Below are 15,339 nucleotides of genomic sequence, written 5' to 3' on the forward strand. Positions count from 1 at the left end.
CCCTTCTGCCTAATATGAAGTAACTCCATTCTTCCCTATCCCCCATCCCCCTTATTGTGAATTAGCATCTGCAAATCAGAGAAAACATTCGGCCTTTGGATTTTTGGGTTTGACTTGTTTCACTTAGCATGATATTCTCTAACTCCATCCATTTACCAGCAAATGCCAGAATTTCATTCTTCTTTAAAGCTGAGTAATATTCCATTGTATACATATACCACATTGTCTTTATCCATTCATCTGTTCAAGGGCACCTAGGTTGATTCCATCGTTTAGCTATTGTGAGTTGAGCTGCTATAAACATTGATGTGGCAGTATCACTTTTTTAGAAACAAAGGTATAATTGCTTATAGTAAAATGCACAGCTCTTAAGCATGTACTTTAGTCACTGTTGACAAATGTATATATCTATGTAACCCACAATAACCCACAAATGTATCAAGATGTAAGACATTTTTATTGTGGTGCAATAAAATTTTTGGTGCAGTGGCGCACATCTGTAATCCCAGTGGCTCAGGAGGCTGAGGCAGGAGGATCTCGAATTCAGGGTTAGCCTCAGCAACTTAGGGAGGCTCTAAGCCACTTAATGAGACCCTGTCTCAAAATTAAAATAATAATAATAATAATAATAATAATAATAATAAAAAGGGTTGGTGTTGTAACTCAGTGGTTAATTACTCCTGGCTTAACTCCACAAACATTTTCATTACCCTAGAAAATTCCCCAATACTCCTTCCCACTCATTCACCCACTCCAGAAGCAGCCAAAGTTTTAATTTTCGCCACTCTACGTTAGTTTTTTTGCTTTTGTTTTTGGAACCACAGCCTTTACCTGAGCCACTTCTCCACCCTATTTTGTATTGTATTTAGAGACACGGTCTCACTGAGTTACTTAGGGCCTCACTAAATTGCTGAGGCTGGCTTTGAACTCTTTATCCTCCTACCTCAGCCTCCCTATCCACTGGGATTACAGGGGTGTGCCACTGTTTCCAGTTTTAGGTTAGTTTTACCTAGACTAAATCTTCACATAAATGGAATCATGTAGTATTTATTCTTTTGGATCTAACTTTTTTTCATATTATGTTGTGATAGTTCATTACTGCTTATTACGAAGCAGTTTTCCATTGTAACCTGTAATATCCCACATAAATATTTTATTTTTCCATTTTTCTGGTTGGACATCTTTCTATATTCTAAAGAAGCAAAACTAGGCATAGATCCCAAAAGGGAACAATGTTCCATCACTGCCATGTCCCTAACAAAAGGATGCAGAACTGGGCATCCACCTGAAGGAAAGTTAAGTCCTTATGCACCAAATTTCATCCACTTCCCTGAATTCTTCATTTTGCTTTGCTTGGAAATTTCCTGTCAGAGAGGTGGAAGAGCTTTAAAGATTGTCACTTGTCAGTTACAAGTCAATTGCTCATAATTTTGTTTCACACTTTCTTTTTCTTTTGTTATAGGTTTTGCACTTTTGGGAGGACACCCTTGTTTTCTTACTACACAAGATATTCACTTGGGTGTGAATGAAAGTCTCACAGACACAGCTCGGTTGGTAAATCTTTTCTTCTCTCTAAAGCTTATTTCAGAATCTGATGGATAAATTGCAAAAAGAAAATGTGCTTCTCTTTAAATAATGGTTTTCCCTCCCAGAATCCTTTGTACCATTCTCCATTTTCTCCTTCCCTGTTTACTTGATATTTGTAATGCCTCTCTAGCATCCTCTGGCCACGTTCCATGAATTAAGATAATTTTTTTCTTAGCAATTTTTGAAGAATTTCTGAATATAAAATTTCAAACAATGAAACTCAGAAATCATCAAGTATGATTCTTACATTTAATAGTTGTGAAAATCCAGGTCCAGGAAAATTAACATAACTGGTTAGTATCAGAGTAGGTAATAATATGAATAACTGACTTTTATTGAACATTTATTATGTGCCAGCTACTGCTCTTGGTTAATCTTTACAACAAACCAAACATTAACAAAAAGAGGTGAAACAATCTAATTAAGAACAAACTAGCTATTATAACACAAAATTTCAAATGTCAATGACTTATCACAGTGTAGATATTCCTGACTAGTAAGAGGGAAAGACAGATTATTAAGGTACATGTTGATTCAGCAACTGACTGAGAGTAGCTCTGCCATCTTCAACATGTGGCCTCCAAGGTCACCCTGGATGTCAACATCCAGCTAGGACCTAGGAGAAGAGAGCATGAAGAAGGGATACTTGCTTCAAAGTCACCTTAGCAGGGAAGTGACACAATCACTTCCATTCACATTCCATTGGCAAGTATTAGGAGCTCAGCCTAACCTAGATGAAAGGAGAGATGGCAAAAGGCTCTTGTCCTCTTCGTTATAGTGAAAGACTGAAATCGGCCTTCCAACTCCACATGCAATGCTCTCACCACTATGCAATGTCTGACTGAGAAATCCAGAGCAAATGTCTTTCTTACATGTTTTACCCTCAATAGAGAAGACTGATGTTTTTCTTCCTGAAATGTTATGCTGTAAAGAAACTCCTTGCAGACACTGTCTGCTTTCAATGGCAACAACCCAAGCATACACTAAAGAATTTGCCTTATTTGACTTGCTGAAGAGATTTCAAATATCTCATTTTCAAAACTTTTTCTTATGTTATTTCAGGTGGGGCAGTGCCAGAAGTGTGATTAGCCTCTGGATACTAGAAACAGAAAGAATAAATGAACACAAATGAGTTTTTCTTCCAGATAGGTTGCCACTGACAAATTATATTTGTCTAATGATTTTGCTTACACAAAAGTGAAACATACTTTATTCATAAGCACATATCAAAATCAGGTTAAAGGATGAAGCCAGAGACATATCCAGGAGAGAAGTTTCAGTGGGGATTCTCTACACAGGACCAGGTGAACCATGGTGACTCAGTCATGTGTGAACTAGTGGTTGGAAAAGTGTGCAGTTAAAGGAACATCGAGCATCCAATGAAGACTTAAGCTGGGCAGATTAGCATCCAGAAAGAGGTCAGGGCCTAGAAATCAGTGAAGTGGAAAGGATCCTAAAAGTAAGAAACAAAGAGCCAAGCATGGATTGAAATTGAGGATGAGTATAAACATGCTAATTGTGTGCCTGTTATCCACACAATTCCCACTACATGTCCTTGTGTAGAGGAGTTCTAGAAAGATCCTGAGGCAAATAATGTGCTCACAAGTTCCAACATGATTGAAACTTTCCGAGTTCATATATTTAGTTCCATTGCTTCGTGAATGTAAGGACGCATAAGACTGGATCCACATAGATTCAGTTGATCATTTCATCTTGTCCAAACAACTGAATGGAAACAACAGGCACCCATTAAAAGGTGTCTGGTATGGACCTCTTATGTCATTATCTCTAGATCTTTGTAAAGATCTTGCAAAGTATTATTGGCCTGTTTTTATAGATAAGGAAACCATGGCTCAAAGAAGTAATGGAAATTAGAAGCTAACTTAGGATTGAAATCATGCCATTTTTGTTTTAGGGTCAGGTTGTTTTGATCACCCCAAATGCTACTTCTATTCAGACCATGAGGAGGATAGTGAAATAAGTTATGGGAAGCATTGGCTTATGTGTAAGGAGGCCCCCAGGACCGGTAAGGGGCCTCAAGACTCAGAATAGTAAAACTCAATCAGCAAGGGGGACAGACACATGTGGTGAAGTCCATAGGAAACCAGGTGCAAGCTTCCAAAGTCTTCCCCTAGTGAAGTCACATAGGACATACTTAACTATCTTAGGAATGGATTCTGACAACACATGTGAAATGTCAACAAAGGAAACTCATTAGAGACTCAGCACCCAGGGGTTTTTATTGCAAGCTGGTAACGTTGGGACCCTCTCCCTGGCATGCGCCCAAATTCCTTATGTCCAAAAGGAAAGCAGGCGTTCACCTTAAGTCATATTGTTTGTAAAAATGTTTTAAGCCTTGTGAGTCATTCTTATCAATCCTGGGAATGGTGGAAACTCTTCCCAGATTGAAGTTCCCAGATGTCATCCAAGTGTCAAGCTTGCAAGGAGATCTTTCAGAGAATAGCAGTCAGGTTTGCTATATAGTTAGTACTTTGGGGTAAGGCTTGGAAAACAGGATATTTGAGACATAATCTCAGCTTTCCCAGTTACCTACAATGTGATCTCACAGGAAAACATTCCTCTGAACCTTCATTTCCTTTCCTATAAAAGGAAGTCATTTGGATCTTTAAGTTACATTTTAATTCTCCTTCATGCATACACTGTGTTAGATATTAGGTGATAGTCCTTAAACAGAATTGTGTGTCCCAATGTAAACTATGTAGAGATAGATGCAGAGGAATTTAGGTCAGGGTAGAGGCCAGAGGTAGAGAGATTAATTCCATGGATTCTAAAACACAATTTAGGGATTATATTGGGACATTTGTTAAGGAATTCTAGACCACACACTCAGAAATTCTAGTTCTCCAGCAAAGTTTCAGATCAGGTGCAGTAATCTACATTTTTAGAAGCTCCCCAAGTGATCTAATGCAAGGGTAGGTGAACCATACTTTGAAGGATCCTGAGTTGAGAGATGATAAAGAAACCTGGACTGTTGTACTGTGAATGTAGACTAGTAAAGTCATGAATGGTAAAGAATGGATGGATCATAAGAGGTTTTATGATTTCATGTCAACTGATTATGACAGGTGACTAGATAATGGAAGTGAAAAGATTCCAGATTCATTCCTCTTAGAGAATGTGTGTGTGTGTGTGTGTGTGTGTGTGTGTGTGTGTGTGTACACATGCATGTGTGTAGACAGAGAAGGAAAGAGAAAGGAATTTCTCTTTTGGGGAGAAGGTATAGATCAGGTATTGGACATACTGCATGAGAGGTTGAACCTCTAAATGCACATGTCCACAATCCACTGGAGATAAGCACCTTGGGCAACATTGGGAGCTGGAGAGTACCTGTAAGCTCAGTGTTAAAGAAAAAGAAATGAACACCAGAGTCTCATGGGAGAATTGCAGAAGGTTGTACCTTGAAGGAAGGTGCAATTAGAGTAAAACAAGAATAAGGGTCGTTCACTATTAGAACAGTTTGGGATGGGAGATGGTGGATGTCAGAAAAGTGGATAGAGTGGCTACTGTGGAAATCTGGCTTTTTACTGTGTACCCCATTATTACTTAATCTGCCAAAATATCTAACAAACAAGATATGCTGACACTCAGAAATTCAATAAACCCAAATTGAAGAAGACAAGAAAAATCCACTGCCTTCTACAGAAGCAATTGAACAGGAGAAGTAAAGAAGTGAATCTTAATGACATCTACCCTGCAATATGCACCACACAATCCTTAGCAATTGTCTCCTTTGCTTTTTGTAGAAGTTTAAATTTTTAAGATGAAAAGGGATTGGATGATGTTTAAATGACAGTGCTTGCCCTTTCAAATCAAGAAAATAGTGCACACCTGACACTGATTGATGGTGTCACTTCTTCAATCTACCTGTCTAGATGCTTTGGGGGCCTGGTAGAATAAAAAGTGCCTGCATATTGGTGAAAGAAGAAACCAAGGGGGAATTTAGTGAATGCATTAACAGAAGGAGGGGGGAGCAAAGCTGGGCCAGGCTCTTGAAAGGTGTTAAATGCAATTTCCAAAGTGTCACTTATTTTTTTCAAGTGATTTAATTATTCATTTATTCAAAAAGTTATTGAATGCCTAGTTTTTCTTCCAGACATTTTAGCACTAAGAATAAAATGCTGATCAAGTCAAACAAGATCCTTGTTGGAGTGGAAATAAAATTTAGAGTGAGGAGGCTTTTACTAAATAAACAAATAAAGCATGAATAAAAGAGCAGGTTGAAATATGTACTATAAAGAAGCTAAGGCAGGGTGATCTGTCAGTGGAGGTGACCATCAAGTTGAGAACTCAATGTAGAGACAGAGCCGGACTTGCAAAGCTGTGGCAAGAGCATCACAGACAAAAGGAACTGCTAGTGCAGAGGCCTAAGGCAGCAACACACTGGATGTACACATGAATAGAAGAAAAATCAGAAATGTTCAAAAATGTACAAGTTGTGGGTGAATTCTCCTTAGCTAAGTCTAAGTTGAATATTGTGTAATCCAAAGGTAAGTTAAGGGGAGCACTGATAGGAGTTGTCTATTGATATTTTGGAGGAGCTGATGTAGTGGGGAGCCCCCAAATCCACTCCCAAGTCTGATGATTCATTAGGTAGACTTACTGGGCTCAATGGTTATATTCATGGCTAAGATTTATGACAACTAAGGGATACAAATCAAAATTATAAAGAATGACTAGGGATATCAATCATTGGTATAGCACTTGCCAGGCATGTGCAAGGCCCTGGGTTCAATTTCCAACATCATGCATGTGCAAGTGTGTGTGAAAGTGAAAAGGAACACAGGGTGAAGTCTGGAGGAAGCCAGGCACAAGTGTCCAAGTCTTACCCAGTGGAGTCAAAGAGGATGCACTTAATTTTCTCAGCAAACCAGCTCTCAGGGTTTTTACTAGGAACTAGTTACATAATAACTCCTCTGCCTAGGACAAATCCAAATTCCAGACACCCAGAAAGAAAGAAGATATAGTGTGTGTACCCTCATCAATTCTGGAAGTGGTGGAAACCCTCCTAAAGTCCCAGTTCCAAGATGCCTTCTGAGGGCCACCCTTGTAAGCAGGTCTTCAAAGGATAGCTGTCTCAGGGTCGCTATATTAAATCTTCTCTGCACAACCAGGTTCTCATCTCAATTCTGCATTTTGCAATTTTTTTTAATCTAGATGTTCTCTAATTGGTAAGGGTAACCTTAAGATTTGAGTTGTTTACTCACTTCGGTGCTGATCCCTAGAAGCCAAGTCTCCCATCAGTTAGAATCAACCCTGTTGCTCACTTTCCTCTTTTGAGGAGTCTCTCTCAGCAACTCTTTTCCACGCTCTAACATACCAGAAAGGACTAAATATACACATATGCATTGAGCTAAATTTGCTTCAGCTTGGATGACATTTTCAGATTTTGTCAATACCCTGATGCTCTACTGGGGTTAAGAGATAGATATTCTATTTTTTCCCTTGCCCTGGGCTTGTACTTTTAGATGTAACACCAGAAGTGACACCTTAGCATGACTCAGATCACTGATTCTTTGGAAATTTAAAATCAGATGGAACTTAGCAACAGCAGTGGAACATTATCACTCCAGTTTCAAGGCTTTGTGTTTCTTCCATAATGATAGCTGTTCATGCCTAATGCTCTGAGTGCACAATTGGAAGGTGTATAATAGCTTCACAGTCATTTGCACTTTAATACAGTACTTAGTAATATGGCTTCAGGAACCATGTGTATGAAAGGCTCCATATAAAACCAAATAATGTAATGTTGTTCTACTCTAATTAGTTTCCCTATAGAAGTAATTTACTTATGGTAGTGATTGCTAAAGTGTATTCTACCAATGTAAAACTAAGAAAGGGAAATCAGCATAAACCACTGTACTAGTTTCCTAGAGCTGATATAACAAATTACCACAAACCTGGGGTTGTGGCTCAGTGGTAGAATGCTTGCCTGGCATGTGTGAGGCACTGGGTTCAATCCTCAGCTCCACATAAAAAATAAATAAATAAAATAAAGATATAGTGTCCATCTACAAATAAAACTAAAAAACCCCAGAAATTTATTCTCTTGCCATTCTGGAGGCTAGAAACCCAAGATCCATGTGTCCACAGGATCATGAGTCTTTTTCTGGTGGCTCCTGCAATCCTCCGCATTTCTTAACTTATAGTTACATCACTCCAAAATCTGCCTCCATCTTTCTCCCAGCTTCTTCTCTATGTATCCCTATGTATCCTGTCCTCTTCATAAGAACAGTCATTGGATTTAGGACCTACTCCACACCAGTATGACTTCATAGTAACCAGTTACATCTGCAAAGGCCTTACTTCCAAACAAGATCACATTCTGAGTTTCTAGTCATCTAGAAACAGGCCTTTTGGAGGGCCACCATTCAACCCACTATGACCATACATATACAGGCTGCCACACGCAGCATCATAGAAGAGTTGCTCATTGTTATTCTGACATCCCAAATAGTGGAAGTTATGGAGGAATATGTGCTTGAGAAACAGTAAAGAGAAACATAATCATATTTAAAGGAATTTTTAAGTTCATTTTTATTGTAAACAAATGGGATTCATCTTGTTTCTCTGTTTGTATGTGAATGTTTTTTAAAGTATTCATATCAATGATATAAAGACCAAAAAGGTAAAATTTAGCCTTTCTTGGCAAAATGTTTTAAAATATTGGTACCTAATGGGAAATATTTGCCTGATTATGTACTCATAGATTGGTACCAAATGAAGAGTATGGTGTCTCCATGAATCTTTATAGAGGATACCAAGACACTATACAGGGCAGTTATATATCCTTGGGTAAATGGTTACAAAAATCAGTCACTCACAGACTGAACTATGTTATATTCTCTTAGAAACATTTTGTGGTAGTATGGAGAACAAAGGCTTTGAAGCAGGGTCAGGTTTCAATTCAATTCATAGCTCTCTCATATACTGGCTCTTTTGATTTGGGTCAGTTGCTTCTGAGTCCCAGGTTCCTGAGTTTCAAAGTAGAGATGTTAATGAATCATATGAGGAGAAATGAGATCATACTTGTAAAGTATGGGCATACATAAGAAATTCAAGTAATGTTGGTTGAGTCAATTTATGATCTAACCCAATCTTAGGACCATCTCCAACACAATCCTGGCCTTCTCTGTGTTTCCTAGGTGGTTCCTTTAGCACATTTTAAAGAGATCATTCTGAATGCCATAATGCCCTACTGATTTTTCTCAAAGGTTCTCAAACTTGGAATGTTACATCTAAGCCAAAACAATCTGATCATTGTAGAATATTTCATTAGTGAATCAAATATGGCAGATTCTTTTTTCCCTTTTTAATTCTTATTTTTACAGACTGCATTTTGATTCATTGTACACAAATGGGGTACAACTTTTCATTTCTATGGTTGTACACAATGTAGATTCACACCATTCATGTAATCACACATGTACATAGGGTAATAGTGTCTGTCTCAGTCCACTATCTTTCCTTCCCCCACCCTCTCCTGCCCCATTTCCCTCTACACAATCCATTTTTCTCTTGCCCACCTCCCGCCACCTTCCCACCCCTGTTATGTATCATCAACCACTTATCAGAGAAAACATTCAGCCTTTGGTTTCTTGGGTTTGGCTTATTTTACTTAGCATGATATTCTCCAACTCCATCCAAATATGGCAATTTCATTCCTTCTTGGCTTTTTCCAATACTGGCCTATTTGAGAAGGCCCTATGTAGGCTTGATGGAGGTATTCTTTCTTTCTTCATCATTCTTATATTGATGTAACTAAAATGATAACGTGAGTATAAATGTCAGAGGGTTGGAATATTCTCCCTCCTGGAGGAAGATTCAAAGAGTTTATTCTTGACCAAATTAAATTGCAGTTAGAGCCTATGTCTCCTCCAGGTCCTTGACCAGCTTTTATAACAAATAAAATTAGGAAACATCCATTTTGGGAATGATTACAGGACTCTCAATGGTGTCATTATGTGCAACCCAAAATTCTTCCCAGTTTCCCAGTCAGCTATTCAACTAATAAGTATTGTCATTGATAACAAACTGGAGTCTAGAGAGCACATGATCTAATTCAAGATCGAATGAGGACAATGAGGAGAATGAATGGCAGGGCCCTATGAGAATACAACATCTGTTTGTCTTTGACTTTTGTGAACCTATAGGGATCCAGCTTGACTTGACTTCAGTCATCTTGAGTTATAACCACTCTTGTTGCCTCTGAGTAACCCTGGCTTGTTTATAGATAAACAAAGCCATTAGAATGGTATGTGGAGCTCTATCACTAGACCATGGCACTCTATGTGCCAGGAATATGCCTGATGTCTTTGATGTCAGCTTGAGATAAACCAGGTATATTTCAGCTTAGATTAAAACCATTTTTTCCCTGGTTACTATAAAAGTCTCCTCTATCTTGCCCAAGTTTTGTTGCTACCCTTGACTGTTCCAGGGCTAGGGGCCTTCCAGGTACAGCCCAAGCAGCCACTGCAGTTCTTGGGTGCTGGTTCTTGAGAATCTGCTGGAAAGAATTTGAGTGAAACAGAATAATAAGCAAAAAGTTTAATAAAGAGAGTGAAAGAAGAGGGTAACATACAGCATAGAAACTGCATGGACCACCTGGAAGAAAGGCCAGTGTGGTGCTCACAGATTTGGAGTTTTTAAGGGAGTTCCTTCCCTGTTCTTCCCTCAGTTTTCCCGTCCTGTTAATTGGTCTATTTTCTTTTGAATAACCCTCAGCAAACTTTCTTTGTGAGGTCTTAATGTTCTGGTTGACAGAGTGATTGGGGGATGTGACACAGTTTCAGTGACAGGGGAGGGTTCTAGTGACTTGGTTACCAAGAGGTAAGGACAACATGGTCTAGAAAGAGTGCTGTCCTTTGAGGAGTTATAATTAATTATAGCTGGGGGAGGTCTTGACATATCAAAGTCCACTTTTCTGAATTTTTTGGGCTTTAATATTTTGGGCTTTTAATATTCTGGGTTCCCCAGAATTTTAAGTAATAGTTCCTTCAAAGGATCATAATTATCTACAACTTGGGGAAAGTTGGGCATTGCAGCCCGCATTCCCGAATGCATGCCTGTTTAGATAAAGTTCCCTGCGGTTTCAGTTTTATGACTCCTGCATTTTCTTGGTGCATACACCTAATGTCTGTCCTGCATTGTCCTTTTTCCCACCCTCCTGTTCATGGTTAACTAAACCACCTACACTAACCACACTTTTCTCAGGAAATTCTCAATAAATTGCACTCTGTTCAATCTGGGGTCTTTCTCTTTCTTTGTTCTGTTGGTACCTTGTAGCCAGTTCTCATATATCAGCACTATATTTTCCCGAAACAGACATAGTCAGTATGTTCTAATACTTTAGGAACAATTCAAGTTCTCCTAAGGCATCAGAATTGCTGCAGGATTCTCCATCTCAGCAACATCCACATTTGCTCTTAAGATCTGTCCCAGCACACTACTTGTGTGTTTTTTTAAGTATTTGTTCACTTAACCCCACAGACTCTGCACTAGGCCTCCCTGGGACCATGGAGAACTTTGCTTAGTATGTTTTTTGTTTCCTTTGGGGCTTGACAGTGTTTTCATGAAGTCCTAAGCAAGTTTCCATCTTATACCAAAGGGAAAAATATCTAAAAATAACAGAAACTCAGGTTGGAAAGGATTTATTTAGATCAACCACTCTTTTCACAACTTTTCCACATCAATCCTTCAAAGCAGTCATTGAGCCCTGAATGAAGATATCCAGTATTAGAGTACTCTATATTTTTATGTTCCATTTTTATGTAATTGGACTGTTGTGGCCAAGAGTTTATATAATCTGACTAAGAACTCTCTTTTATTTATATACTTTTATTACAGCATGGATATATGGTAGTTGGGTTCATTTTACAAAATCATACATACATGGAATTTGATTCCAATCCCTGTTTCCTGCCCTTTCTCTCCCCTCCTTTCTTCCCTGATTCTCTTTCCTCTACTCTACTGATCTTCCTGTTGCTCACTTATTTATTTATTTTTCATTGGTCCTTTCTACTTATATATAAAGGTGAAATTCCCTGTCATATATTTATGTATGCATAGAACATGATTTTTTAAAAAAAAATTTAGTTGTAGATGGACAACTAAAAAATGACTATATGTGGTGCTGAGAATTGAACCCAGTGCCTCACACATGCTAGGCAAGTGCTCTACCACTGAGCCACAACCCCAGCCCCACATAACCTGATTTTGTTAAATTTGTTCCTTATTTCCTCCCTTTTCTCATCCCTCCTGCCTCCCATTCCATCTCCTTGGTCTACTCCACTGATTTTTCCTATATCTTTATAACATCTGATTCCCCCTCCTTCTTTCCTCTATTTTGGAGAACTGTCTTTTAAAATAAGTTAAAATTGGTCTTGCTGTTACTCTTCTCAATGTTCTTCTGATTTTTAGTATCTTTTTAAACTTATCAAGTTTAATATATTTAATATATTTAAATGTTTCAATTCATTCCAGATATTATTCTTATTGATGCTTAGATTTGGCCAGTGTGATATGTGTTCAGGTTAGGTCATTTTGACTGAGTTCCATTTGTCTTTGACAATTCCCTTGCTTTTTGATATAACTGGATGTTCCAGGCTCATCTTGTACATTTCTTTACCAAGGCCAAGAATTAGCCATTGCTCTAAGAAACCTCAGTTCATTTTCATTTATTTTCAAAATGATATTTGAGAGAAATTTCCCTTTTGAATGATGTTTTTCTGATTATTACAATAGTACTTCTTTTGATAGAAAATACCAAAGAGGTGAAAAAATTTTATAAGCCACTGATACCACCATCATCTGGGAATAGTCAATGTTAGCATTTTATCTCATGAAATATATTTTCATTTAAAGTCACATGTAATGCCTCTCCTTTTTCTAAACAGTAGGAAAATATGTCACATATTAAACATTTAGGTAAAATAAATTGAATAATTTATTTTGAAAAGTCTTGATATTGGCTATTAAACATCCAGAGCAAAATGGTATGTGTGAAAAACTTCAAAACTGGATAATAAGGATTTTGTAAAAGCTATTTTGCTATCATTGTTGGCAAATACCTAAGATGATCTGCAAAGTTGCAGGAATCTACTAGAAGGTGAGCAGACTCCATATATTTAACAAAAATGAAAATACACCAAAAAGGAGTCTGTACAGAGCCGGAGAGTATTTTTAACTTGTCAACCTTTCATTTATAGCACATATAATGAAGTTCTTAAAATGTTTAAAGCTGAGATTTTAAATTGCTGGAGAGCTATATAAAGTTTAGATTACTATTAATGTCCTTATAGTCCATCTTTGGTTACAGGGTTGTCACTATTTCCAATGAAAAGGTTTGTTTTTATTTTGTAAAGATCTTTAGTAGCCTGGAAGAATAGGAATGGGGATCTCTCCATGTTTACAGCAATTTCAAGCATGAAGTAGAACCAGTGTCATGGACAAAATAATATGATCTAATTATCTAAAGTGTCTTTAATATCTTTGTTTCCCCAAGTGTTTCCAATGTGAAAACAACCTGGGAACCACTTTCCCTTGTCCACCCACCATATCACTGGATTCTGCTTCACTTGCAACTTCTCTGGCTGAGAGAGAACCAGGCGACATTTTCTACCAAGTTTTATCATGTTCCTTTTGTCTATAGATGCTTGAATGTCCAAGGGGTTTTTTGTGCCTACAGCAATATTCCTGTAATCCCAGGGATCCAGAAGTCTGAGGCAGGAGGATCACAAGTTCCAGGACAGCCTGGGCAATTTAGTGAGACTTTGTCTCAAAATATAAAATAAAAAGAGTTGAGGATGTAGCTCAGTGGTAGAGCACCCCTGGGTTCAATCCCCAGTACTATACAAACACACAAAAATTAAAACCTCTCCAAGTTAGTTATGTACCCCAAGATTAAAGTTAAACATTGCCTGTTTTGAAGAGAAACCATACAGTGAATCTTTTATTCACCACTCTTATGTGCTTTATACAATACTCTTAGATAGTTAAGAGCAGTGATTTACAAATCTTGCTCCCTCCACTGATACCTTACCATGGAGAACTCCATCAGTAGTGAAATAAGAAAAAAATTAAGAATAATATAGGAGGGGCTGGGGTTGTGGCTCAGTGGTAGAGTGCTTGCCTAGCATGTGTGAGGCACTGGTTTCAATCCCCAACACCACATAAAAATAAATAAAATAAAGGTCCATGGACAATTGAAAAAATTTTAAAAAGAATAATATAGGAAATTTCATAAAGCTCAATTGATTCATTTCAAAGATCATTCTCTACAATTCTCTCCTTCCCATTGTTTTTGTTAAAAATGTCCTTTTCTTTACTAATCGAGGGTAATAACATATTATACCTCTTTTTTCACATGATTACCTTTATTTTTGTGGCATATACATATTAAATATACTCTAAGCAAATTTTCATTATACAGTATAAATATGGTGTTAATTATAGTTCTCATGCTGTACTGTTGAATTCTAGACTTTTATCCCACATAACTGCAACTTTGCATTCTTTGGCCCATACCTACCCCTTCCTCCTGACCTTCTGAACCCTTGTAACCATCTTTTCACTCTGTTTCTGTTTGACTCATTTGCTTTTTAATGATTCCACACATAAGTGAGATAACGCAATCTTTTTATTTCTGTGTTGCTTATTTCATTTAGCATAATATCCTCTAGGTTCATCTATGCTATCACAAAAGGCATGGTCTTCTTTTCCTTTATTATTATTATTATTATTATTTGTTTTGGTGGTACTTGGGATTGAACTCAGGACTTCATGCATGCTAGGCTAGCACTCTGCCATTGAACTATATCACCTTGCCCCTAATGATCTTCTTTTCTTAGGGTTAGATAATATTGCATAATTTCTTTATCTATTCATCTGTTGAAGGACACTTAGATTGTTATTTGCTTGTTCTTGTGCCCTTATTTTGCCAAACAGAGAGTTGGGAATCTTATGTTGATCTCCTGATATTTTTTAGAAATTTTGATGATTTGTGAAATCTGAAAATCTAGGAATTATGTGTATGAGAAATCTGAAAATTTGGTAAAAGATAAAAAATTCTAGGAAATATTGTTATAGGAAAGCGATTTTCAGTCTTTGATCCTCTAAACCCTGGGGGTAAGGAGTCTCTTGGGGGATCCCTGAATATTATAAGCACCCGAATTCATTGTTGACTTGACAGCTCAGGTTCACTAAGTAGCAGAATCCAAGATGGAATCAGACTTGGAAGAGATTTATTACGGAAAATACCTGTGAAGGATAAAGGAGGAAGGAAGTATGAGGGGATTCTGTGGGGAGAGTATTAATGCAGGTCTAAACTATGTAGAAGCAGAGAAATAAAGTGGGATAGGTAGGAGAGCCCCAGAGAGCAGCACACTTCTGAGAAACATCTTGGCCAGGCCAGTGGGGAATCCCAGAGCAAAGGCTGCCCATCAGAGAGGTCTCATGTCATGCAGGCATGGCCCAGCTCTAGTCCCAAACTGTTCCCACTTGCAGCAGATCCTGAAGGTACAGCAGCTTGTGGTAGTAAGTCAACAATTTTCCTTATATAAAGGTATTCCTTGTAGGACAATTTGTGTGAGCATTTCCAAGGCTGTTACATTGGTACTTTTAGTTTTATAGGAAGAATATATATTTTTCTGTGGGATAAGGTAAGAGAAAATTAGCCACAAGTTAGGTTAGTAATGTTTCTCTGTATATCTTGCTTTTGGTCTTGTCCCTTTAAAT

At 37.8% G+C, this 15,339-nt stretch overlaps 1 protein-coding gene across 1 annotated transcript in view; it reads left to right on the plus strand.

The window, feature by feature from the left end:
- Otc (ornithine transcarbamylase) overlaps positions 1 to 15,339 on the plus strand; it is a 57,872-nt gene that overhangs the window by 24,400 nt on the left and 18,133 nt on the right. Inside the window, exon 4 of the mRNA XM_047535100.1 lies at positions 1,463 to 1,550. Within this exon, the coding sequence (XP_047391056.1) occupies positions 1,463 to 1,550 (88 nt within the window). The remainder of the gene's footprint in view (positions 1 to 1,462; positions 1,551 to 15,339) is intronic.

Source organism: Sciurus carolinensis, chromosome X (assembly GCF_902686445.1).
Source record: "Sciurus carolinensis chromosome X, mSciCar1.2, whole genome shotgun sequence".
NCBI classification, from domain to species: Eukaryota; Metazoa; Chordata; class Mammalia; order Rodentia; family Sciuridae; genus Sciurus; species Sciurus carolinensis.